This window comes from Epinephelus moara, chromosome 10 (assembly GCF_006386435.1).
Source record: "Epinephelus moara isolate mb chromosome 10, YSFRI_EMoa_1.0, whole genome shotgun sequence".
Taxonomy (NCBI): Eukaryota; Metazoa; Chordata; class Actinopteri; order Perciformes; family Serranidae; genus Epinephelus; species Epinephelus moara.
Window position 1 is genome coordinate 789,518 of NC_065515.1, and position 25,451 is coordinate 814,968.

General features: G+C 42.1%; 3 protein-coding genes across 4 annotated transcripts in view; 1 reads left to right on the plus strand and 2 right to left on the minus strand.

Moving 5' to 3' along the window:
* Positions 1 to 3,794: 3,794 nt before the first annotated feature.
* On the minus strand, positions 3,795 to 8,566 carry mmachc (metabolism of cobalamin associated C). 2 transcript variants are annotated; one of them, XM_050054320.1, is made up of 5 exons: positions 8,459 to 8,566; positions 7,125 to 7,322; positions 5,522 to 5,674; positions 5,251 to 5,424; positions 3,795 to 4,810 (listed from the first exon to the last, which is right to left on the minus strand). In XM_050054320.1, exons 1-5 carry the CDS (start codon positions 8,546 to 8,548, stop codon positions 4,628 to 4,630), a joined length of 798 nt encoding a protein of 265 aa, XP_049910277.1. In that variant the 5' UTR covers positions 8,549 to 8,566; the 3' UTR covers positions 3,795 to 4,627. The 2 variants fall into 2 exon arrangements, with proteins under 2 accessions (XP_049910277.1, XP_049910276.1); XM_050054319.1 differs by having other exon boundaries at positions 5,251 to 5,427.
* Positions 8,567 to 8,822: 256 nt separating this feature from the next.
* On the plus strand, positions 8,823 to 18,244 carry LOC126396331 (BICD family-like cargo adapter 1). Its single transcript, XM_050054310.1, has 12 exons — positions 8,823 to 8,848; positions 9,559 to 9,631; positions 9,912 to 9,954; positions 10,134 to 10,294; positions 10,430 to 10,511; positions 12,363 to 12,546; positions 12,730 to 12,803; positions 12,933 to 13,009; positions 13,107 to 13,207; positions 13,292 to 13,380; positions 13,467 to 13,613; positions 14,948 to 18,244. Exons 2-12 carry the CDS (start codon positions 9,566 to 9,568, stop codon positions 15,112 to 15,114), a joined length of 1,191 nt encoding a protein of 396 aa, XP_049910267.1. The 5' UTR covers positions 8,823 to 8,848; positions 9,559 to 9,565; the 3' UTR covers positions 15,115 to 18,244.
* A 2,463-nt stretch (positions 18,245 to 20,707) lies between these two features.
* The window catches only part of LOC126396332 (putative protein TPRXL), an 18,668-nt gene continuing 13,924 nt past the window's right edge, over positions 20,708 to 25,451 (minus strand). The window contains exon 5 of the mRNA XM_050054311.1: positions 20,708 to 24,341. Coding sequence (XP_049910268.1) covers positions 24,297 to 24,341 — 45 coding nt within the window. The 3' untranslated portion in view covers positions 20,708 to 24,296. The remainder of the gene's footprint in view (positions 24,342 to 25,451) is intronic.

A 25,451-nucleotide genomic window follows, 5' to 3' on the forward strand; every position in this document is an offset into this window, starting at 1 on the left:
GTAAGAGAGAGAGGGAGGAGAGTGTGTGTTTGAATGAGGAGAAAATGTGAAATGAAGCAATAGATAGCTCAGCGGGACAAAAAGTACCAAATGATGAAAGCAAAGAGTAAACGGCGAAGGCAGGAGTGAGAGTAAAGCTGCTTAAATTAAAGTAATACATGCAAGATCCATTACATAAGATTCTCTTCACAGTTACAGTGGGTAGATACAGCGGGTAGGTATACTTTATAATGTGAAGCAGGTTATCTGCAGTCAGTGGTTGACTTTATTGAGCGCTTAACATCTGCAGATGCTTCAGAGACAGCAGTGCAAAACCTCACTCTGCGCTATCAAGAGGAGAACAGCGACATCTAGAGGTGCAACAAGAGACCTGCTCTGCACTGAATCTTCACTGCAGAACTACCAATATCTTGTTCCTGTATGTTTTTACACAGAAGAATGAGAGGAGCACACTTCTCTCCTCATGTGCAGATGAGATCCTGCAGATCAGTGTGACTCTCACCGCTGAATTCAGTGTAACAAAGTTGGCTGGTCCTAAATGACACAAAGATGTGATAGACAAGATGTCCCTTATCGGACATTCACATCACAGGACCCCACCAGACTCACACTGCTATCTGTCTTATGTTTTAAGTTGTACAGGTTTAATTATCCATCCATCCATCCATCCATTTTCATCCACTTATCCAGGGCCGGGTCATGGGGGCAGCAGGCCGAGCAAAGCACCCCAGACGTCCCTCTCTCCGGCAACGCTTCCCAGCTCCTCCTGGAGGACCCCAAGGTGTTCCCAGGCCAGACGAGATATGTAATCCCTCCAGAGTGTTCTGGGTCTGCCCCGGGGCCTCCTACCAGTGGGACGTGCCCAAAACACCTCCAGCAGGAGGCATCCTAGTCAGATGCCCGAACCACCTCAACTGACCCCTTTCAACGCGAAGGAAGGTTGTTCACGAGTGAGGGTAGAATGGAGCGTGAGATGGATCGACGGGTTGGTGCAGCTTCTGCAGTGATGCGGGCACTGCGCTGGTCCGTAATGGTGAAGAGGGAGCTGAGACGGAAAGCAAAGCTGTCGATTTACTGGTCCATCTACGTCCCAACCCTCATCTATGGTCATGAGCTCTGGGTAGTGACCGAAACAATGAGGTCGCAGATTCAAGCGGTGGAAATGAGTTTCCTCTGTGGGGTGTCTGGGCTCAGCGCGGTGGAAATGAGTTTCCTCTGTGGGGTGTCTGGGCTCAGCCTTAGAGATAGGGGGAGGAGCTCGAACATCTGGAGGGAGCTCGGAGTAGAGCCGCTGCTCCTTCACATCGAAAGGGGTCAGTTGAGGTGGTTCGTCATCTGATCAGGATGCCTCCTGGGCGCCTCCCCCTGGAGGTGTCCTGTGCACGTCCCAGGTTTAATTATATCTCGGAAAAACCTTTAGTTTTTGTGCACCACACACATGGAATTATCTACAATGCAGTCTCAAGATGAACTCTCTTACTACTCGATGGCAATTCAAGACAGTGATCTGAAAGCACCTCGGTGTGCAATTGTTTCTATTGACTATTGTCCATTTTTGATTTGTTAAACTTTGTGTATTTTTTCTTTTATCTGAACATCATGGCAAATTACCAAAACCTTAAAGATTTTCAAAGCTTGAAGGTCCAGTGCAATCAGAGGGATATATTGGCATAAATGGAATATAACAAGTATGTTTTCCTTAGTGTATAATAACCTGAAAATAAGAATAATTGGATTTTCGTTACCTTAGAATGAGCCGTTTATATCTACATAGGGAGCGGATCCTTATCTACAGAGTCTGCCATGCTTCTATGGTAGCCCAGAATAGACAAACCAAACACTGCTCTAATTAGGGCCATTCATGTCTTCGCTTCAGCCAGCGTAGTTAGAAGCCTCTCTGCAACGAGCAGCATCAGAAAAACACTGATATTTATTTAACATGGAATTGTTTATTCAGTGTTTTTACCGGTTTAAATGACCAGGTCTATTTTTATTGGAGAGGAAGAGACCTCTGCGGATAATACCGCTGACTGTATGGATCTTAAGTTTTCAGAGACTAAAGGTCAGCACACATCAGCAGGTACTTGGCTAACGACCGCTCCGAAGTGCCAAAAAACATCGGAAGAAACACTGTTTGAACTTCTTTATCATGTTTTTTTGCTGAATAAATCACAGGGTATATTTGGGAAGGACGAGACCTCTGCCGATAATTCCGCTCACAGTAAAAACCTCCTGAACGCCGGCATCAGAAAGTATCTGAGCAAAAAAAGCAGGCGCTGGGCAAGTGACCGTCTGTGCCAAACAGCATATAAAGAAACAGTGAAACAGTGATGTGTCATGTGAACTGCTTGCAGTGTTCACCTGGTCTGTTTGTTTTGGAGAGGAAGAGACCTCTACAGATAAATCAGCTCCTGGTAAAAACTTCCTGAACAAAGAACACTGGAAGAATTCTAACTGGGAGAAGTTTCAGCTGTTGGCATTCTGCAATCCCCACCGCCACTCGCCACATCTCCTTAAGTCTTACAAACTGCTGCTTTAAATAAAGGTTTGAACGACTGAATGAATGTCCACTCGTTTTTTGGGGCAACTTTTAGGCGTTGATGTGTCTCTGTGAATTTACCTTTATTAAAAAAAATGGTCATTATTTAAAAAATGAAAGAAAGAAAGAAATACACCTGACAAAGAGTGCGCCCTGGGTCACAGCGCTAACTGAAGGGTTAGTCACAGTTGAAAGTCATCAGTCTGTCACCAGACTGGGGGTCACAGACGCAGCTCACATCTATAATGCATCGAGCTCAGTGTCAGGTAAACTGGAGACAAGGACATAACAATGGAGCCGATAAATGCTGCAGAGAGATGAGATGGAGAGATGGCACAAATACTTTTGATTCACAAAATACCAAATAAACAGGTAGTTATTATTTTGGAGCAACTACACACAGACGTCTAATGAATCATGAGCAGGTTTCTGCTTTCATGTTATAATACGACATTTCAAAACCAGGGATGATTAATGTTCAGGCAGTATATCAGGATCGTGATATGAGACTAGATATTGTGTTAGATTTTGGATCTTATTATATCTTACTATACGATGATGAAAACTCTGTGTGTGTGTGTGTGTGTGTGTGTGTGTCTGTTCCTCACTGACTTGGTCAATCCATGTGAAATTTGGCACAGTGGTAGAGGGTCATGGGAGGATGCCAATGAAGCAATATTACATCAATTGGCCAAAGGGGGGCGCTATAGCAACAGATTGAAATGTCAAACTTTGAATGGGCATATCTCATGCCCCGTATGTCGTAGAGACATGAAACTTTGCACAGAGATACCTCTCCTCATGAGGAACACATTTGCCTCAAGAACCCATAACTTCCGCTTATATAGATTTTCCGCCATTTTGAATTTTTTGAAAAACACTTCAAATGGATCTCTTCCTAGGAAGTTTGAGCGATCTGCATGAAACTGGGTGAATATAATCTAGGGACCAATATCTAAAGTTCCCTCTTGGCAAAAGTTGGAAAACTTACTAAAACTGAGCTTCTATAAGGCAATGAATATTGCGGAGGGCGTGGCTCATCACATAAAGGTGTTCTACTATTTGCTTTTACCCACTTGGTCATTAAATCCTCATTACTTATAATTATCAAATCAAAGTTCACATCGTGAAAAAACTTTTTGAAAGCACCAGTAATAAAGCCGACAATATCATCACAACATCACTGTATTAGGTCAAAAATATTGCGATATTTGATTTTAACCATATTGCCCCTAATTAATATGAACAACAGTCACTGGTTAAATTCACTTTATTTATTTTACAATGAAAAACTGTTGATGGCTTCACTGAATTGGGCTGAAGGCAAAAACCTCAGAGACGAATAATTAATTAAACCTGCTTTGCTAAACACCACCAGAGGACAGTAAACACATCATGTTTGTTTTCCGATAATGAAGAACCAATCCTTCTTCTTCTTTAGTGGGGGGTCATTATTTCCCTCATTTTGTTTGTATGCTCAATTTTTATATACAAACTGGCAGCAGAGTCTGACATTTGTTCAAATCAGATCCATGGAGTCAAACATTTCTTCATTATTTTGTATTGTTTATTTTTATGGCTTCAAATAGAAATATTCTAGAAATTAGATTAAATAAAAGAGTGATTGTTGTCTTTGTGATCAAGTGCCAGCATATGCAGACACATTTAAGGCAGGCTGATGATACGGGGCTCCTTAAAGCCCTCTGTATTGAGACTGTTTCACATGAAACAATGTGGAAAGTAAAAAGTCACCGTTGACACTTAAACATCTGTAGTTTGTATGTTACAATATGACACAACCAACAAGGATACAAGGTGCATTCTTTTGTCATTTAAACACATGAACAAGGTTTGCAACAGCAGCATTAAAGCATTCATACATTTGAGTCTGTTCAGATTTCTGAGATGACACCGTGTGAAGAGCTGCTTATAATCAGTAGTGTGAAAATATGTGGTGTAAACATGATGAAACGGATCACATAGAGGACATATAGCAGTAAATGTTCAAGTCCCTGAAAGTATCCCTTGTACCTTTCACAAGCTCAGCAGTGAAGGTTTGTGCTTCCTCGCTGCGGCTGCTCTTCTCTGTCAGCCGTGTCCCGTCGCCTGGCTCTGTGCGTCTGAGGTCTCAGCAGGTTGATCGCTGTCACACGGCACGAAGCCCCAAGACTTAAGCAGAGCAAACCGCTGAGCAGGAGGAGTGGAAAAGTAGTCCTTCTGTTTCTGAGAGTAGATCTGAACCGGACGGACGATGTCTCTGTAGCTCCAGTCCTGATGGGGCAAAAGGTCTCTGATTAAACCTTTGAGTCATCATATATTTCATTACATGATGAAAACACATTAAAACGTACACGGGTACTTCAGGAAAGTGTATCCCGGTTTGACCTAAATCTAGGTTTAATTATTTTATTTTTTTGATTAAAATAACATTTAGTTTTATTTTTGTGTCAAAACTAGACTTTATATCCTCATAAAACAGACTGCATTACATCACAAGCTTCCCCCTTTATTCCCATGTCAGCACCTACAGTACAGAGGGACCAAACAAGTGAATTCTTCCCAGGTTGGGGGCCCATGTGACAACAAAACCCGCACAGACGGAGGTCTCTTATTTAAAGGCCATCAGTCTGAAAGTCTTTGACATGAAACGGTTCGGTCCAATGACTGTGTGTGTCACAGGCATTATATCTCAGAGTGCTGAGGTCCTGTACCTGCCAGTGAAAGTTGAAAGCCTCCAGCAGCTGTATCCTGCCCTCTCTGGACGGCACACAGTCCGGAGGAGCAGGCTGCACCGTCTCAGTGCCCACCGTCACATCGCCAAACACCAACAGGGCTCTGATGGCAAACCAGCCTCCGAACCTTGGATGCACACACACTCCGAACATCTTCTGCAGGTAACAGAGGGAGATGCATGAAACAGAGGTATGGAAACAGCTTAATTCAACAGCAACCATTTAGATGCTTATGAATGAACGGCATTACTTTCTCAGCCCAGGGTTGGTCTGTGACATCAGACTGTTGGTAGTAGAAAGCTGCTCCGGATACGTGAGCTGCAGTCTGAGCCAAGAACTTCGGCTTCCTGCTGGGCAGCAGCTCGTAGTCGTACCTCACATCCACCTCCTGTCCTGGGAAACACTGCAGGGCAGGAAGAGGAAGAGGAAGGGGGCATATTTAGGTGTCCCAACTTCATTATGAAACTAGCCAAAAATGCAAACCTATCCCTCACTGGGGTTTGGTCAGTGGTTTCCAACTGGTGCAGCCACGGGGTCCAGATTTCTCCTCAGTCATTAGGTCAAGAAATTCAGCGTCATGCTTGCGTTTGTCCATATCGTCGAGCTGGTTTGCTGTCTCTGTTGAGTAGCTGTCTGTTAGTCACTCACTCTACCGCAGGATATGTCACTTCAAAATAAAAGCTCTGTGCCAGAAATTCACTGTACTTCAAAATGAAGGGTGTTTTTACGAACTCGACACAACTCCGAGTCACTTGCAGTCCATTCAGTATGGACTCACGACCCACTTTTGGACCACAACCCACCAGTTGGGAACCACTGGGGTTAGATAACATGATGACATATACTGTGAGACCATCAGAGATTTATCACATAGATCACATACTGTAGGTGCAAGGCTACCAAAAAACAGCATACATGAAGGAAAAATATAACACCTGCAAACTTAGCCTGCTCCATGCCGCAAAAGTTTAATAAAGACAACATGTCAATTCCACTCAGATCTTCATCAGGTCATGAACATTGAGCATTCTGACCTGACGACGATCCAAGTAGTGTCGATTAAACTGTTGTGACATGGAGTAAGTGTGCAGGCCTTTCTTTTTACCATCAGAGATTTTGCCTTATAATTTCAGCTACACATCTGTGAAGATTCTCAGTCATCCAGGTCAATCATAAGTGCTATATGAGTAGTCCAGTTGCCTTCGATATAGCATTTATGGTCAGCTACACACTATGAGGCTGCGATGCAAAAATAATCATGTGGGTCCTTATTGTCTTCCTACCCATTAAGGTAGGATAATACATGACATTATTTTTCACAGGGATGCATGGATTGTATGTCTAGTTGTTTTTGGTAATCACATTTTCAAAAGAATATTTAAGAATATCATATTTGAGAACAAATTTACAACTCATTAAATTACTACAAAACAAACGGCCCTCTTTGAACCTGGGGCGAGTGGCCTGCTTTTCTCCACTTGGCATCCAGCCTTGTGTGATATCTATCCTTAAATACCTCCATTATTGGACTAGGTTCAGGCGATATGGACAAAATAAAATACCACAATATTTTTGACCAAATATCTCAATATTGATACTGCGACGATACTGTAGTGTTGACTGTTGGTACACAAAATATTTACACATCAGCTTTTTTTTTTTGCCAAAAACCAGTCATTTGAGCTTCCAGACGATTTACTATGTCAAAATTCATATTGTAATATTAAATTACAGATTTGGTGATAAAAGATTTTAATCATAATTGCTCACCCATATCCCCAACCAGTCATACAAATATGTTTATTGTCTGTCTGTCACTTTTAAGGTGAGGTTATTCACTCACACAGACTCACCTTTGAGACAGCAGAGGAGACGCAGTGTTTGACACACTGGTCTATGGGGTCAGAGAGCCCCTGGCAGCCCCTCTCCTCCATGAAGGGCAGGAAGGCTTGTTCAAACATCGCAGGAGTGCTGAGCACCACCACAGCCAGGCTGTCATCAGGGTAAGCCAGGCGTAGGGTGGGAGACAGCACAGAGTTATACCAACCAACCTGGGAACATGGGGGGACACAGAGAGGCACACAGGCAGTAACAGACAGTTTATTCATCACAGTTCGTACATTTCTCACTTACTGCATCTTATATATGAAAAGGTGAGAAGGTCCTCTTTAAAAACATAAGGCAGAAACTTTGTATTGTGTTGGTTTAAAAGGCTCCACTGCAAAAACTGCCCAGCTCAGAGCCACACTGAGGTTACACCCTTGGAAAGAAATACTTCCTGAGTTAAAATAAAATCTCCACACTGAGAATGAAATTCTATCCCTGTTTTCATTTAACATTTATTCCCTGTCATGATCTGTAATTTCCTTGTTGTAAAGCACTTTGTACATTTCTTGTATGACTGGTGCTATACAAAATAAAGTTAGTAGTATCATTATTATTAGTTACCTCTGCTCTCTGGTTACATTTATATACAGTACTTTTTTTATTTGTTTATTTATTTTATTTAACCTTTATTTAACCAGAAAACATCTTAAGATCAGGAATTACACACAGACAATACAGTACAGAAATACAGAATAAAAATGTAGCTCTACAGTGGCAGGTCACAGGACTTTTTAACATCAGCTGTACCTCTTGTAAACATGGAAAAATACTGAGTTCAAATACTATACTGCATACAAACACAGTGAAGCTCTGCAACATGAAGTTACAATCTCATATATCATTTTATAAAAAGGTTGTACTTATGTATTTGCAATCACTCGTATGCGTTTCATAATTAATTTAGATTTAAATTAAATTTTAATTTTTTAATTTCAAATTCTATTTTATTTTTATTTATTATTTATTTATTTTATGTACAGAGACCTCTTGAAAACGAGATCTCTGTGAGGCCATACCTGGTTACATTTAAAAAATACGTAAATAAATGTAAAGCAAGAAAATTCATTCAAACAATTCTAATTAATTCAAATGGATTGGGGACATAATAAACTTTTAATCGGCTGTCAAAAATGAAACTATTCCACCGACATAATCACATTTTACCGTCTTTAACTCCTCAGACATGGCGAGCAGGTTAACAGCTGGATACATTTACGTGTTTTTATTGATATATTTTCACACTTTGGAGCCCTCCTTGTTGTCAAGGCTACACAAGAGAAAGAAATAAGTGCCACGATACCTTCAGAGGATAAACTTCAAATCCAAGTTTTGATAAATAGTCCTCTAACAGTCTTGTTATACCTTCCACATTGGCAGTGGAAGCCGCCATTCTTGCGTCAGTCAACACAACGCTTTGGATTGTGGGATATGGTGTTCTTTGGCTGGTCGCTATCAGACATTAAACTAGAATATTACCTTTTATGCGACGACTTCTTTTGAAAAAAACGTTTAAAAATAATACAATATACAAAACAATATGTTTTGGGGACTTTCTACCGAAGCACTTAGCGAATTTTGTGGGGAAATACTATGTGTACTACAATACCCAGAACACCCTTGTTCTACGTCATACGCAATCACGTTGCCGTTATGGGCTCCTGGATTTAAAAGTGGAGTCGCAAGCTTTTCTGTGAGTAGCCTGACTAGCAAGCTAACATAAACGTTACTGTCGTTCTCTTTATTAAATATATTTTATTCTGTTTCAGCGGCAGGTTGTTTGTTGTATTTAAAATAAGACTTCACTCATTATCAAAGAAACGGTTGGAAATTATTTTGCCAAACAAAGACAGTCGCGTAACGCCATTAACGGTTTTTTAAAAAGTCGAAGTTAGCTTCGGTTAATAACACGACATTAGGTATTTGACGTTTGCAACGCCCCGTAGCGTTATGTTGACGCGTGTAGTGTTTGTTGTGGCGTATCTTTGGTGGCCAGCATCTCCTCCTCCTCTGAAGTGTCCTTGACTTCATCGCTTCCAGTTCAATCTGATCCTGGAAGCTGCAGAGATATTCCCACTGGCCTGGAGTAAGTAGGTTCATTACAGTATCTGACAGCCTGCACAATTTGGCACCACGGCTACATTCACGGGAGCAGCCGCTGATAAGCGTCACTAAAAACGTGCAAATATCCAGGTCTGCTGTAACTCAACCTCACAGAGTGTCAGAGATCTCTGCTGGGTTGATACCTCACCGACCAGCCACAAAACACGTCTAAAGTTACTGTGTCGCTGTCTCACAGTGGTGGTTGGTGTTGTAACGTCACTGTCAGGCCACACAGCACTGTGTTGCACGACGGATCAAGAATTAGACTGATGCTAATCAGTGATGCATTTGTTTCTGCAGCTCAGACATGAACTGGGACAATCAGCTGAGCTCTATCCTGTCAGTAGCAGATGGCAGCGTTGCGAAGATGAGGGTGAGTAGATCCAAATTGCTTTCCTCTAATTCAATAGCCTTGCAGAGACTCCTCATTTTAAAGTGCGCGTGGCTTTTATTGTTTATTTTTTATTGTGCATCAGTGAAAGGAGTGCACAACATAGGAGAGCCCTCACTGTTGTCTTGTGATCAGGTGTAAGTTGGTGGAGCTGTCTGTAGATGGCAGTAATGCTCCACTAACATTTAAAAGAAGACAGAACCGTATTGATTGCAAGAGTTTGGAAATTATCTGTGGTTTGTAAATGTTTTTGTCTCCACAGGAGAGGCTGACCTCCCCGGGGAAGTTCACCAAAGGAGGACAAGGTGGGTGGACCAGTATCAGTTTCTAAATATGACTGAAAGGGGAAATTACCTTCTTGCATGTGTGTGTAACTTCCACCTTTTCAAACTTCAGAGCAAAGTGCAAACAACCATAGCAGGGATGTTGGTTTGAACTTGTTTGGTTACGGCTCAACCTCCCACGCATCCCTCTTCCTCTCCAGATTTGTTTCCAGTGAAGGAGAGGACTCATGATTCAGATTTGGTCCCTCCTGCTCTTCCTCCTCGATCCCCCCTTCTCCGACAGCCTTCTGCAGCTCTCAGTCCTGCTGTTCAGTGGGCAGACGTAGCCGCTATCCAATCACAGCTCCAGATACAGAGCCAGGTGTGTGAATATTTGTTTAACCATGCCAGGTGCACAAGATCTAATAGTTACCACAAAGTAGTCAAATAGTATGTCGTGTGTGATAGTGTTTATCGTTGACAGAACTCCATGTTTCTTTCCTAATGTGTTTTCAAGGCGATTGAGTCTCTCACACAGAGACTCCATGACTTGGAAAGGGAGAGACAGGCTCAGCAATGTCATATCCAGACACTACAAGGTAACCTGCTGCACCACGGCTACTACCCTCCGTTTACACTGGGTCATGTTATCCCCTTACAAATACACCCACACCTGCCTCCTGCTATTGTCAACTAGAACAAAGGAGTTCTTATCAAGGTCAAAGCTGCTTAATGTGGTCACACCCAAACTTAGATAACAAGTCACATATGAAAAATAAACAGTGCCCGGAGACTGCCAAGTTACCTTCAAGCTGCTGTGTGCTGCTTTATTTTTTATTTTTGACAAGTCTGTGGCTTCCAAAATATAATATCCAATTACTGTTCAACAGTTTAGCCATAGAAACAAGTTGATTCCACTAACACAGATTTTTTTTTTTTTGGTGACCAATCTTTCATACTGTGCCTCTTCATTTTTGTACAGTCCAGCTGTCTTCTCTTCTTCACCTGATTCAAAACACAACTCTAACAACATCAGAAATGCCTCCTCCCCTGGCCCTGTTACTTTTACTGCTCAATTTAATATATTACCATTTGTATAAGCTGTGTGTGTCCCCAGTGGAAAAATAATCCTCCTTCTGTTTGATTATCTCAGTCATTTCATAAACCCAAAAGGGACAGCTCACCCCTAAATCAAAAATACATATTTTCCTTCTTACCTGTGGAGCTATTGATCAGTCTAGATTGTTTTGCTGTGAGTTGCCAAGTGCTGAAGATATCGGCCGTGGAGACGTCTGCCTTCTCTCAAATATAATGAAGCTAGATGGCACTCAGCTTGATGTGATTCAAGTGCCAAAAAATACATTTTAAAAACTCAACAGCAATGTGTCTCCCAGAAATCATGACCCTGTTACTCAAGATAATCTACAAACCTTGTTGTGAACAGTTCATGATGTAGGAAGTATTTTTTTATTCTATCAAGTGCACTTGCTAAACGACCTCTACTCATGGACGAGAGGCTCGTGACAGTGTGAGGTGTAAACATTTATGGCGTCCTCCTTGACTGAGCTGTAACGTTGGCTAGCTCCATGGTGCTCTGTGAGCTAGCTGTAGATGCATGCTTCCTTCTGCGTGATGGTATGGCTGTAACTTTTCTCTTAAATGTCTGTTCATCAGTATCCTATTAAACATTTAGGATCAACTGTGTTATAGTTGAAATGCAACACTGTATGAAATAGTTGGCTTAATTAGAAAACATAAATAGCCTTCATCCAGAGGACTGGCAGCTGCTACTTGGCATTATTTGCCTATCAGGTTGGATTGTGCTTTTCATCTGTCTAATTGGGCACTGAATTACAGCTCAAAACAGGAAAGAAAAGCATGAACAATGCCTCAATTTTTAGTGTACACACTCTGATCAAGTTCCATTATGATGACGGCATACTGTCAGTTTCCTTTGGCTTATCTCAGGGGAGACGAAGGGAAGTGGAACCAGTATCTGAATTCTCACTGTAACATGAAGCGAGACAACTTACAGGAAAATATGGTCTGAATTTTGTCGAGCATCAGCGCCTCCACCAGCAAGATTTATTGACATTAATTAGGCTAAGATGTCATATTTTATGTCTTCCTTGATCTGCTGTGGCTTGTATTAAACCTCATTTGTCCGTTGCTCAGACAAAAGTGTCTGCCAACTGAAAAAATGTACAATTACATATTTATGTATATAAACGCTGCCTCATCACTGCCCTAAAGTTCAGATCCTGCTAAAGCTGTCTCTGCCTTCTCTACTAACTGGCCACCCCTCTACTGTCTGAAAAAGCAAAATACGCTCCTCACTGGAGGATTCATTTATAATTAAAAACATTAATAAATAATTTGGATTTATCCTCAAGGCTGCTGAAGGAGAAAAAAAAATCCTTTCACCACAGGAACGCTCTCTTCTTTTCCAGAGGAGGTTCAAAGGCTGCGTGAGGAGCTGAGGGAGAGGGAGAGGGAGAGGGCCGAATCGAGGAGGGGACAAAGTCCGGGAGCAGAGAGACGGATGGAGCAGTGGAGGAGAGAGGTTGGACGTGAGCTGAGCAGTCTGCGGGGACACATCACCAGAGCCACGTCGCTAGGCAACCTGGAGGAGAGGTGCATTAGGGGTGGAGCTGGGGGGCGTAACTGCAGACTAAACTGATGATAGGTCCAGCTCGAGACTGAAATGAAAATGTTTACACTTGGGTTTGCTACCAGGAAGGTGACACTTTCATTTCAGGTGTGACAGAAAATAAATGATGAGACAGTTTTATCACGACTTTCTTTATTCTCCCACAGTTTCAGCTCAAAACTTCGCCGAGAAGAGCTGGAACACCTGCGGAGAGAGGTGGACCAACTGAAAGCACAACTAAGTGAGTCACACACATACATCATGCCCTTGCATTGATTCTGCGGGACTGCCAAACCCAACGCTGGCCTCCGCAGCAAAGGCAAGCACGGTCTTGTTCACAACATCTGCTCTTTTTTTTCCCTCTTGACAGGGAGACAAGGGGAGGACATGTTCCTTCAGCAGGCAGAAACCAGAGAGACCAGAAGACAGTACGAACACAGCTGCAAGGTGCACACACAGTAAATCACCCAGGTTGTGTTTGCTTCTGCACGTGTGGTTTGAATTCTTTCAGATCCTTAACCTTTTCTTTGTGTGCTTTGTTCAGACGCTAGAGGAGCTGACAGACAGCTACAGAGTTCACAGCACTGATCTGGCAAAGACGGTCTCTCAGTATTCTCACACACAACAAGAGGTCCACCAGATCAGGTACATGTGCGAGTGTGAGTGTGTGTGTCTGTGGTTTCGTCTCTTGTGTTTCTGTGAATTAACTGAAATTGCAATTCACAACAGAACGACTGTGTCAGAACTGAAGGAGGAGGTCAGGAGACTTATCCTCCGAGAACGCCAACCAACACCTTTGCTGTCAGCGCACACATCAGGCAAGTCTCTTTCCTTCTCTCACTCTCACACACACACATTTACAGCATGATAACACTACGTAATGATGTCTTTTTGTCTGATTCAGGGGCATCACCGCTCCCACTCCCTGGCAGCCACAGAAGAGGAGTCAATGTTGATGAGGCAGAGTCTGACTCAGAAGACTTCAGCCCGACCCCAAGCCTGGCTGAGGTCAGCTCAGATGACCTGTCATGGTTGGATGACAAAGACTCTGGTGAGGATGACTGAATGAAAAAAGCACTCAAGCATGGTTGTGCACCTCCAGGTACTAAAGTACGAAGTACGGTGATGCTGAGTCATCCAACACTACATGTTTTCATCATATCATTTTCATAAGCCCTCTGTTCTAACTATTTCGATCACACGCTCCAACCAAGAGAGAGCGTTACACAGGGCACCAGATGGACACAGACTGGTGTCAGCTTTAGTAAGATAAGATGTTCAGTTTCCCCTCCTTTCTCTCCCCCACACATCTGGCTCAACCTTCACAGTGATTCATCCCAGGAGATCTGACTCAGCACTCGTCAGTGTTTGCCATTTCAGTGTACGGTTAGGTTGAGATGTTGGGAAATGTGCTTACTCTATACTGAGAGTCAGATGAGAGGATCGATACCACTGTAACATCTGTTCAGGAGTCTCTGCTGGTTCCCTTGTAGCATCACAGTGACAGCAGGAATCCAGGAAGTCACTGCGGCCAGCATAGAAATAGTCCTGCATGTAGCCCCTGTATTAATACAATGTGTTTTTTTGGATTTCAGTCTTTTTGTAGCAATGATCATGTTTTAATTAGTGAGATTTAGAGGTGCTGGAAGGTGCAGTTTGGTACCTTTATATTTAGCCAGGCAAGCTGTTTCCCCGTTTCCAGTCTTTATGCCAGACTAACTGTCTCCTCCATATATCGATCTTCTTATCTCACTCACAAGAAAGTGAATAAGTGATTTCCCAAACTGCTGAACTATTCCTTTTAAATATATCACAAAAGGGTGCTCCATGTTGAAGGCAGAGGAGTGTGTAAAGACACCAGAATGAAAGAAACTGTTAAAATTAATAAAATCTGGAGATGTACAGCAGCATTTTGAGCGAAGTCGTAGACCCACAGCTCCTCCATGTGCAGATAAAGCAGTAAAAGCTCTCATTTCCTCTCCAGCAGCCTCTGCTGCGAGGCCAGTCATTTCTTGGGAAATTTGGTACCTTGTGTATTCGTGTGTGTGTGTGTGTGTGTGTGTGTGTGTGTGTGTGTGTGTGAGCGTGTGCGCTGCTCACCCCTGAGACTTACTGTAACAGAAGGTTGATGTTCCCGGAAGAGATTACGATCTCTGCTCTAAATGTTTCCCAGAGTGATTTGGGCCCAAGAAGCCGGGCTAATTTGACAATTGTATCCACACACACACACACACACACTCGTACTGGTGCAGAGTTGTTATGGGAAAACATTTGAATGTCTTCCAGCCTAATCCCACAAGAGGCACTCATTCACTCTCACACACACACACACACACACACACACACACAAAGTAAAGCTCCTTCTCTGCTCTTCACCTCTGCCAGCTCTTCATCAGAAGCCGCGAGTGCGTCTGAGCGTTCAGTCCAGACGGAGCGACTTTGCTGGTCCGGGATCGGATCTGGAGGACGACGATGACAATGACGATGATGATCTCCTTGGTGAAGATGTGAACCCAGATTTAGGATCTGACCTCAGTCTCAATGATCTCTGACCTTTTATAAGGTGACTGTTGTGTCATTTGACTAAAAAGGAGTCAGCAACATAAAGACATTTGTCCCAGCTTCTCCAGTACACTACCTGAAATGTGTTATTAATTTTATCTGATCAGTCCAGTTTAGAGTTACAGTCCTCTTCTGAAAACTGAAACTTTAAAAATAGAAAAAGGATAACACAAACAGCCATATGGCGTATTTCCTTTGTGGTCTCAAGGGAAGTGAAAAGGGAGAGGAAACAAAGGATGGCAAACAGAAGACTTGGCATGGTAACAGATGCACATGCATTTAACAAGTAATTAAGTCATCCTACTTAGTGTTGCTTAACGGGCCTGCTTAGATATATGTGATGCAAAGTTCATACCACTGGGGAAACTTTCAGAGAGGGGATTTCTCAAAGGCTATTTTTAAACACGTCTTTGTGAGAGAACCAGAAGAGTTAGTGACAGATTGCACAGTGTCAGACTTACAAGTTAATCACCACTTTTTTCTTTTCAGATCGATTTTCCCCTGCTCGTCTGATTATCCTTTAAACTGTCTGATTCCAAGTGACACACCCAAACTCCTGCTAACAAACTGTGTTGAAACAAACCACCAAAAGATTGAGCATTGTTTGCCATCAGGCTGGTTAGTGATACCTGCTGGAGGCTGAGGACTGTGATAGCTGCAAATCCTCTTTAAATAATCTGTAACTGTCTCCACATGCACAGACTGGTTTGATGCTGGGAACAAACTGGGTAGACAGGCAGCTGTTTGAGCAGGATTCTTTGTGAGAGGTTCACAATCAGAGTCTGTTTTCTGCACATTACTGTCTGCACAGTACAGTTTTGTGAGCTTTATTTCTCACTGTGAGCTTTACTGGTTGAACCTCTGGCCACGAAATTTGGAAATCAGTTGCTTTTGCCACACCCTCTGTACCCATGTTGCGAGTCACTGACACTAAATTATGGGTCCTGCCAGAGTGAAGGACAGAAGCGCTGTGATTGGTCCGTTAAACCACAAGGTTTGGTTTCAAGCAGAAGAGTTTAAAATAGTTATGTGTAGGGTTGTTATGATGACAGATGGTTGGGGTTAGGTAAAGTTTTGGTGTAGTTTAAATGTGCAGGACCTTCATCTCTGCCCATAACGACAGTGAGATCCATAAGAACACCACTCTGCTTTTTATTAGCAAAGTCAGAGCCCACAGTGTGCTTATATTGCCTTAAAGGAACAGTTCACACCTAAATCAAAAATACATATTTTTCCTCTACTTGTAGTGCTGTTTATCAGCCTAGATTGTTTTGGTGTGAGTGCAGAGTTTTGGAGATACTGACCATAGAGATGTCTGCTCTCTCTCCAGTGTATTGGACTACATGACACTCAGCTTGTGGTGCTTAAAGCGTCAAAAAATACATTTCTGATCTCTTTCCAGAAATCATGACACGCTTACTTGAGACAATCCCCAGACCTTGTTGTGAGCAGTTTCATGCAGGAACTACTTTCTTTCTACCAAACTACACCTGCCAAATGTATCACTGCGCAGAAGGAAGCATACATTTACTGTTAGCTTACCCAGCACCACTGAGCTAGCTAAAGTTACAGCTCAGCTGAGGAGGAGGCCATTAATGATTACATCTCATGTTGTCACAAATGTGAGTCCCTCGTACATGAGTAGATGCACACGGCAACTCACAGTAGGGATGTCACTAGAACCAATACTTTGGTACCAAGGCAGTGCCATTTTAAGTAAGTGCTGGCACTCATTTCTCTCCACTGTCGAAGGTACAGTGGATGCAGTTCTTTCAAACCTGACAGGCAGCATATTTGCCTAAAAGTGTTATAGTCTGTTGTTAAATGCCAAAGGAAGTAGCTGACCAGACGAAGCTGCAGCCACAGCTCCGACTTAACTCATCAAAAAGTTGTTTTTTCTGCATATTTTTTATATTATTCTGTTTTTAATTCTTCTGCACTGAGCGCTGCATGTTTGGTGTTTTTTCTGATCACCAAGAGTTGAAAATCCAAACCAATCAGAGTGGAGTATTAGTCTATCAAAATCACAAACCCACATAGACTAGTACTTTGCCTTCAAAGCAGATCCTCAGTGGTAAATAATAACATTTAAATTCAGTTTGTATGGGTTTTTAAGTTATGTTTAAGTTAGGCCTGTCAAAGTTAACACGTTAATAACGAGTTAACCCAAAGTCCTTTTAATGCTGCTAATTTTATTAATGCATGATTAACACATGTATGTTCTGTAATTATAATTAACCCTTGGCCCACCCTGTAGTTTGGGAACTCAGGAAGCAATGCAGCAGTAACATTGTGGATGGCGAGCCGGAACAAACCTCCATGAGCAGAAATAGATAAAGAAAGGGGTAATTTAAAGGGCAAGTTCAGCCCAGAGTCGTGCCAGATGGTGCTCTCCAAAGTTAGACTAAAGCTATTTACATTAACTGTCAATATGAATTCAGTTACCACCGGAGTATGTCGAGCTGCTTTAAAAAACGGGGGATATTTGGTTGATCTTTACATTGTGTTAGTATGACTAAGAAACATTCAGTCAATATGTCCATCTGTTGCTGCTTGATGGTTGATGAGTTTGCCATGGTATGCTTTCAACATATGAGCATGCTGTGCTCTGAGGTTATTCTGGAGAATATTCTGGACAGTATTTGTCATTGTTATGGATTGTTGTGATAATGCTAAATATACTGTTGCATAAAGCAAGTATATTTGTCCACTCCCATGTTGATAAGGGTATTAAAAACTTGGAAAAATGTCACTTTAAGATACATTTAGAACAGATAAAATGAGTTTAATTAATTTGCGGTTAAGTGCAATTAAATATTTTATCGATTGACAACCCTAGTTCAAGTACATGTGGGGTTTTTTTGTTTTTTTTTCTTGGGTATGGAATTGTGGAATTGCACAGGTATTGGTATCTACTAAATTCTTGATATGGTGACATGTCTTAAGCCTAGTTCATATTACACGATTTTCAGCCTGATTTTACGTCGCAGAGACTATCGTAATCTTTTGAGTGTTCATACCTGGCGAGAGAAAGGTGACGTTTAGAGAGCAAGCCCAAATAAGCAACTCCACTTTAGAAATAAGCCCAAAAACTGCAACCCACGACTACCAATATTTGTATAAGCCCAAAAACTGCAACCCACGACTACCAATATTTGTAAGAGACTTTACAAAAAAACAAGCCCGAAGTCACAGCTAATAAGCAGACCTGGCAACCCTGCGGCTTGTCCTCCTCACATTTCTTCCGTCCTCCTGTGTGCTGACGTGGGACGTATCCTGCCTCTCATTGGCTGATGCTCTTTGTCAGTCGTGTCAGACTTCTCCAGTTTTCTAGCATGCCAGATATCCAGTCCCAGTCACAGACGAGGGGGCGACTTGCTTGTAGGTTTGTTCACACATGAGGACTCATCGTGGCAGACTATCTGCCGACTCACCTCCGACCCAAGGTGGCTCTCAAGATCCTCTGCGACGTCAAAATCGGGGTGAAAATCGTGGAATGTGAACTAGGCTTAACTCACATCAAAACAATCTAAATTTATAAATAGAGCAACAGTAAGAGGTAAAATATGTATTTTTGATTTTGGGGTGAACCGTGCCCTTAATTTGTCTCTGGTATTTATTGATCTATTTGTAACTTTAATGAATGAATGAAGGACTTTATTTCAAACCAGGAGTAGGTAGAGGTAAAACTTTTATGTCTCTACCCCTGTCTGATATTTCTTCTTTTAACTCAAATATTATTTCAACAAATTCCCAAATTTATTTAACTAATAAACAACTATCCCCAGTCTGTTTACCACCCAAATAAATGTGTAAATAATAAACACAGTTTATTTACTGTTGAAGTACCACCCATTGTCACAAAATAAATATGCACTCCCCTAACACAACCTCTCCTTATCTATATACGTGCCAAAAATTTATTTCTGTGTAGTTTTTAAAAATTGATTTATATTTGTGCTTTGTTTCAACTCGTCACGCAGCCCGTTCCACACGTCCACCCCACACACTGATATACACACACTCTTCTTAGTTGTACAAACGCATTGGTTTTTAAAATGGAATTCCCCCTCTCTGTCACACAACATTTTCTGATGTTGCCTGGAAGTGAATTATTTCTCGCTTTAAACATGATTATTGCCGTTTTAAGTTTGACCAAATCAAAAAATTTGTTGTTGGTGTGTTCCCTGTACCCCACACTGAGTACTGTCTTTTAAAGCATGTATAATGGTTGTAAGTTGCTTTTGTAAGTGTTGCACCAAACGTCCACACAGTAAGTCAGATAAGGTGGTACAAGCGATGAATCCAGAATGTGATTTATGGTCCAGTACGTGTTTTGTTTTCCCCAGACCTGCGATGCTCTTTGCCGGCTTTGTTCTTACATAATTGATCTGAGCATTTCCAGCAGATTTTGTCATCTGAAATCACACTCAAAATTTAGTTTCAAAGACTCTTTCAACATTATCAAACGTGATCTGTACTTCTGTCTGTACTGTGGTTTCCAAACAACATACTTTTAGTTTTGTTCACATTTAAAGACAATTTATTTAAGCTAAACTATAGTTTCAATTTACTCATTTCTGTCATGACTTAAACTGTATGAATTTGCACTATGACGAGCTTTGATCACTTGAGAGTCACAGTAAGTTTGAAAATTGTGCTGATCATGTATTATGTAAGCTACACTCTTCAGTGGAGCACGGTAATGGATATTTAATGGGGTTTCCTTCCTGACATAATGCAATGTTCAGTCCAGGAGAAATCTGATGAGGGATGAGTTTTTTTGATTCCTGGTAATGCAGCTGAAGTGAAGACAAAGAGGAATCAAAAATCCATTAACAAGACACCAACCTCCTCTGCAGTGTCTTTATATACACACACAGCTCCGTTAAGACAGTAAAGAGTCTCTTTATGCTGTCATGTCTAACATGAGTCACGCTGCGTCAGGCTTGCTGTCAAGCTGTTCAATATTTCAGCATCCAGACACCCCCCATGGAGGATCCCAGACCACAGTGCAGAGCCTCCAAGGAGCTGATGGGCAGGTTAGGTGTTGGGTGGGGTGAACGTGACTACAGACTCTATCCAGTTCATCTAACAAGACACATTGTCTCGCTAGTCAACAGCGAGCAATAAATGAGCTTGTAGAAAACCGTAAATGGTACAGAGCAGTACGGAGCAGGATTTAAACAAACCTTTTCTAACATGCTGTCTTTGTATAGCTGTTAATATTGTGGTCGAAGAGACATTTAATGAAGAAAAGGCTCATTTATTTGGTATTGTGGCCGGATAATGGCCGATGAATCAGACCCATCTACTGCAGTTTTATTGCATTTGCCAAGTATTGTGCAGTGGCGCTGCAGTAAAGCACTGCACTGATTCATTCACTGAAGCCCTGTAAGGAAATGTTTTGTGTTTTGTCTCCAACAATAAAAGTCTGTGTAAAAGTTGAAAGAGAGAAGCGTGACTTTTTGTGGTGGTTTCTATACATCAGTGTTGCGTTCTTCTGGGTTTTGTTTGTTGGCGCTGCAGTCAAAGAGCAGACTGAAACAAACTCCGTTAATGAGCGAGACCTGAAATGCAGAGGATGGTTTCAAAATACCTTTAATCATAAAACACCAACAGTCCATAATCCACATCTGGCAGCAAAGCCTCATTATGCATTCAGGATACTTACAGAGAATTTTTAATATCGGAAATCTCAAGTGTGTAATTTAGAAGTGGACGTGCAGATGGGTGACAAAAGGAAAAACACCTTCAGTAGGGCTGAGTGTTGTTTAAAAAACCAGTGACACCTTCTTTTGTTTCTACTTCATTCAATACCCATCATGTGAAGGCAGTGCTGTATAGTATACCCATACTGTTGAATGTTATGGTGGAATCTCAGCACTCTGAACTGGCATTTCTGTATCCTACACCATGCTCGACTTCACCACGGGTTGTAGCTGCTGCAGCAGTGGGCCAACAACACGTCACATAAAATCGCTTGTGGTGATTGGCTGCGAGAAAAACCATGCAAATACTCTTTTTTTCTAGATCTGGGTGCAACAAGGACTGAATGCAGGTATCGCTTAGAGGGAGAAGTTCTGATACTCTGTGGTACTGGGTTATTTCAGTCAACACGTTAAGGGAGCAGTGTGTATGATTTAAGGGGATTTAGTGGCATCTAGCAGTGAGGACTGCAGATTGCAACCAGCTAATTCTTCTCCCAGTTAGATTTCCTTTAGCGTTTATTGTTCAGGAGGTTTTTACTGGGAGCTGAATTATTTGCAGAGGTCTTTTTCTCTCCAACATAAACAAACCAGGTGATTAAAACAGGTAGAAACACTGAATGAAGCAGTTTCACATTACAAATCGGTGTTTGGCACATACAGTACAGACAGGCTGCGAGCCCAGTGCCTGTTAATGTGTGCTCATCTTGTTTCTCTGATAACTTAAGATCCAGACGTTAAGTTGGTTTTTACCGATAGCTGAATTATCTACAGAGGTCTTTTTCTCTTTAAAACAAACAGATCAGGTGATTAAAACAGGTAGAAACACTGAATGAAGCAGTCTCACATTACAAATCAGTGTTTCTCTAATGCTGTTTGGCACATACAGACAGGCCGCTAGCTTAGCACCTGTGAATGTGTGCTCATCTGTTTTCTCGGCTAACTTAAAGGCGCTGTATGTAAGAACGTGGCCAAAAGGGTTACTGCACTCAAATTCAAAATACTGCCGCGAGTCGCCCCCCCTCCCCTACAGATTCGAGGTTGCTGGACAGCAACACGCTGGAGACTGATTTGTTTGCCCACGGGCAGCTGCCGTGGCAGGGCTGCGTCGCCGCATCCTTGATCTTCAGTTTTCCAGCGGACTGTTCGAGCAAGTCCGGCTTCTCTGCTGCTAACGCTGCTGCCGGGATACAGCTGAGGAGACTGCTAATGCTATGTACTGGGACACTGCTAATGCTGCTTGCCGTGCTGCTGTAGCTCAGTCATAACTGTAACTGATGCTGCGACTCTACTGACTGTGTGACAGGTAGACGGCGGTGGGTGGCGCAACAGGCCAAAACACAAATTCAAAACATAAACATGATTTGCGGACCGTAAATTTTTTTTTAAATGCGAAATTTCTGGCTGTACTATTGTTGTCGGTGAGATCAGTATTTTATATTAACATTATTCCTTAGTCTCTGTGACATATACGGAGGATTTTACGACTATTTGCTTTAGATTTCTTACATATAGCTCCTTTAAGACCCAGACGTTCAGGAGGTTTTCACCAATAGCTGAATTGTCCGCAGAGGTCTCTTCCTCTTTAAAACAAACAGACTTGATGATTTAAACCGGTAAAAACACTGAGTAGAGCAGTTTCAAGTTTAAGGAAAATCTTTTTTTTTCTACACTGCTCATCTGCTAACTATGGTACCCCACGTATCTAGAGCCAGTGTTTGGTTTGTCTGTTCTGACCTACTGTAGAAACATGGCGGTACAACATGGCCGACTCCGTAGACGAAGACCTGCTCCATATGTAGATATAAACGTCTCATTCTAAGGTATCAAAAACACAACAGCTCTTATTTTCAGGTGACTACACACTAAAGAAAACAGACTGATTATATTATATTCCATTTCTGCCAATATGTCCCTCTAAATCCTGCACACTGGAGCTTTAAAGTATCCAGCACCGATACCCAGCCCTAATCTTCAGGGGTCCCAACACCCTACCTACTCAGACATTTTATGTTGATTTTCCCTTTAATTTGTCACCCATCTGCCGTATTCATGGCACAGAGATTAAACAGTGAACACAAGTATTAGCTCCAATTGATTTCTATCCACGTGGGTTGTTCTGTCATCCTGTTTGTCTCCCTCCCGCTCACATTATCCTGCACGTTTGCAGAGCACACACACAGCGAGGCTGACACATAGTATAATCAATGGAATATTTGTGAACTTACTAAGAGAACAAGGTGCCGTCAGATCAGTCCCATGTAACACTTTCAATACGTTTGTGCCTGGTGAATGCTTAAGCAGCAACTAAGATGAAGAGTTTGTCTCTGAATGACGCAATCATCAGTAGTATTTACAACGCACAGGACAATGCCAACATTGTGTGGAAAGGCCACTGGGCCCGTTTCAGTCTGCAACTGTCATTGTATGAGTGAGTGGTGAACATGCTCAAGGCTAGTGTTCAAACACAGACAAGTCAGAGCAGCTACCTGGGCCTGAGTGCGCATTTCAGTTGGAATCACACAAAGCGCTGGGAATGACGGGTAAATCTGGAAGTTAGTCTGAATATAAATACAGTATTCAATAAGAGCTGTTCCTATACTGTGTAAGGCACTCTCCCCTGGACACAAGACTCCAGGAAAGACACAAAAAAACACACACTGCACATTTCAAAATCAGGCCAAAAGGCAGCAGGACCTTCAACACAGAAATTAAAAACAATAGAAGAAGAAGAAAAAAAGAAAATGCTTAAATATCCCCTGCCACGCCTTCAAAGATCCACACATGCTCCTTTAACAAACTCACACACCGACAAACACACACAGCCTGCACCTATGTATGCACACAAAACTCAATTTTTCTCATACACAAAAATATTTGTCCTTTTTTTCCACTCCTGAAAAAGTAAAGTGCAACTTTTTAACACTATAATCAGGCCATTTGTTATGTTCTGTTTCTGGCCTCTCAGTCAGACTGCCAGATGTTCTAACACTAAGTGATAAGAGGGAAATTAGACCAGTGCCCCCAGGTAAGAGTCTGGCAGGACAGGCTGGATCTGCGTCCAGGTGAGAACCATCCAAATGATGCTTTTACCCTTTTCAACTCTGGCGAAATCAAAATATATTATACAACTCCCACACCCCAAAAGCAGGGCTGAAAAATATTAAGCATACAGTATTCAACAGAGGCGTCGGCCTAATTCATAATTACAGGCACCAAAATAGACTTTTGCCAAAACGAGCCCGACATGGGCGATACATCTTCATTGTCCATTGCAGCTTCAATCACGTCCTTTCCTACATGTCAGATAAATGAAAGCGATCCAGATGTTTGCTCACACCTACCCAGCATTCTTTCTGTTTGGTGCAGATTAAGGAAGAAAGGTCAGGTTCAACGACCGCTGCAGCATGAGCCTGGATTCATGGAGAATATTTGGGCGCCAAAACGTTTCACTTGAGCCTCCATTAGTAGCTGTACATGGACAAAGGTGTGTCCTCCATCATGTCGTCCTACACAAATGAAAATGGAAAAACACACCTAATTATACACAGCTAATATACGTAGTATATGCCAGCATGTCTACAAGTGCTCAATATTTACACAATACTATAGATTTTGTGGCAAATGAGACACGGCAAGGTTTATCTCACTATATGATGACGAAAACTCTGTGTGTGTGTGTGTGTTCCACGTTTTTCTCCTCACTAACTGGGTTTCCATCCAAATGTATCGCAAATTTTAAGCGAATTTTGTGAAAATGCGCAAAAGAAAATGCAAATTTATGCACATTTCTAGTCATTATTGTTTTGCGAGTATTGGGAGTCAACAGGTCGAGCAGAAGGTGGCGCTTCTCATGAAAAATAAAAATGCAAAAGAACACTGTAGAAGAAGAGGGCGCCGTGAGATGACGTCATTGAGAGCATCTCATGTCCACAACTGATGTAAACAATTACCGGCACATCCATGACTACGACGAGATGAAGAGATTCCTTGGGAACTTCTTGGCTATTGCGACAGCTCTCATCACACTCATATCAGCATTGTCAGCGTAGCCTACATAATGCCGTGATGTCTGTGTTGGTACACCAGGCAGCGCACATGATGCAGCGGTATTCAACACATCCAGTCTATTCAGGTAAGTTGTGAAATAGCCTACACTCACCTGACACTGGAGTAATNCGCACATGATGCAGCGGTATTCAACACGTCCAGTCTATTCAGGTAAGTTGTGAAATACACTCACCTGACACTGGAGTAATTACCTCTCTCTAAATTCACACAGGTGTGTGTGTGAAGTAGAAGTAGGATCCGGTAGCCTACATCATTGTTTATTCGCTAAATCTGTTTCCATTGCCAAAAGTTGCATTTTCCTAATATCGATACGCTGACTTTTCCACTCCCTCCAAGCGTAAAAACCTTTTTTTGCGATATTTCGGCCTTTTTCGAATTTCTGGCGTTTCCATTCAAGTTTTTTTTCGCAATTGTTGAAAATGCGAATAAAAATAGGTGGATGGAAACCCGACTACTGACTTGGTCAATCCATGTGAAATTTGGCACAGTGGTAGAGGGTCATGGGAGGATGCCAATGAAGCAATATTACATCAATTGGCCAAAGGGGG

Bases quoted from the DNA above. Each gene is read 5' to 3' on its own strand.
- mmachc (XM_050054319.1), bottom strand. From the start codon at position 8,548: ATGGCGGCTTCCACTGCCAATGTGGAAGGTATAACAAGACTGTTAGAG. The intron at 5,675-7,124 runs GTGAGTCTGTGT...CCTGCCCTGCAG, and splicing joins TCTCCTCTGCTGTCTCAAAG to TGTTTCCCAGGACAGGAGGT. The intron at 4,811-5,250 runs GTACAGGACCTC...TTGCCCCATCAG, and splicing joins CTTTCAACTTTCACTGGCAG to GACTGGAGCTACAGAGACAT.
- LOC126396331 (XM_050054310.1), top strand. From the start codon at position 9,566: ATGAACTGGGACAATCAGCTGAGCTCTATCCTGTCAGTAGCAGATGGC. The intron at 9,955-10,133 runs GTGGGTGGACCA...CTTCCTCTCCAG, and splicing joins GTTCACCAAAGGAGGACAAG to ATTTGTTTCCAGTGAAGGAG. The intron at 13,381-13,466 runs GCAAGTCTCTTT...TGTCTGATTCAG, and splicing joins GCTGTCAGCGCACACATCAG to GGGCATCACCGCTCCCACTC.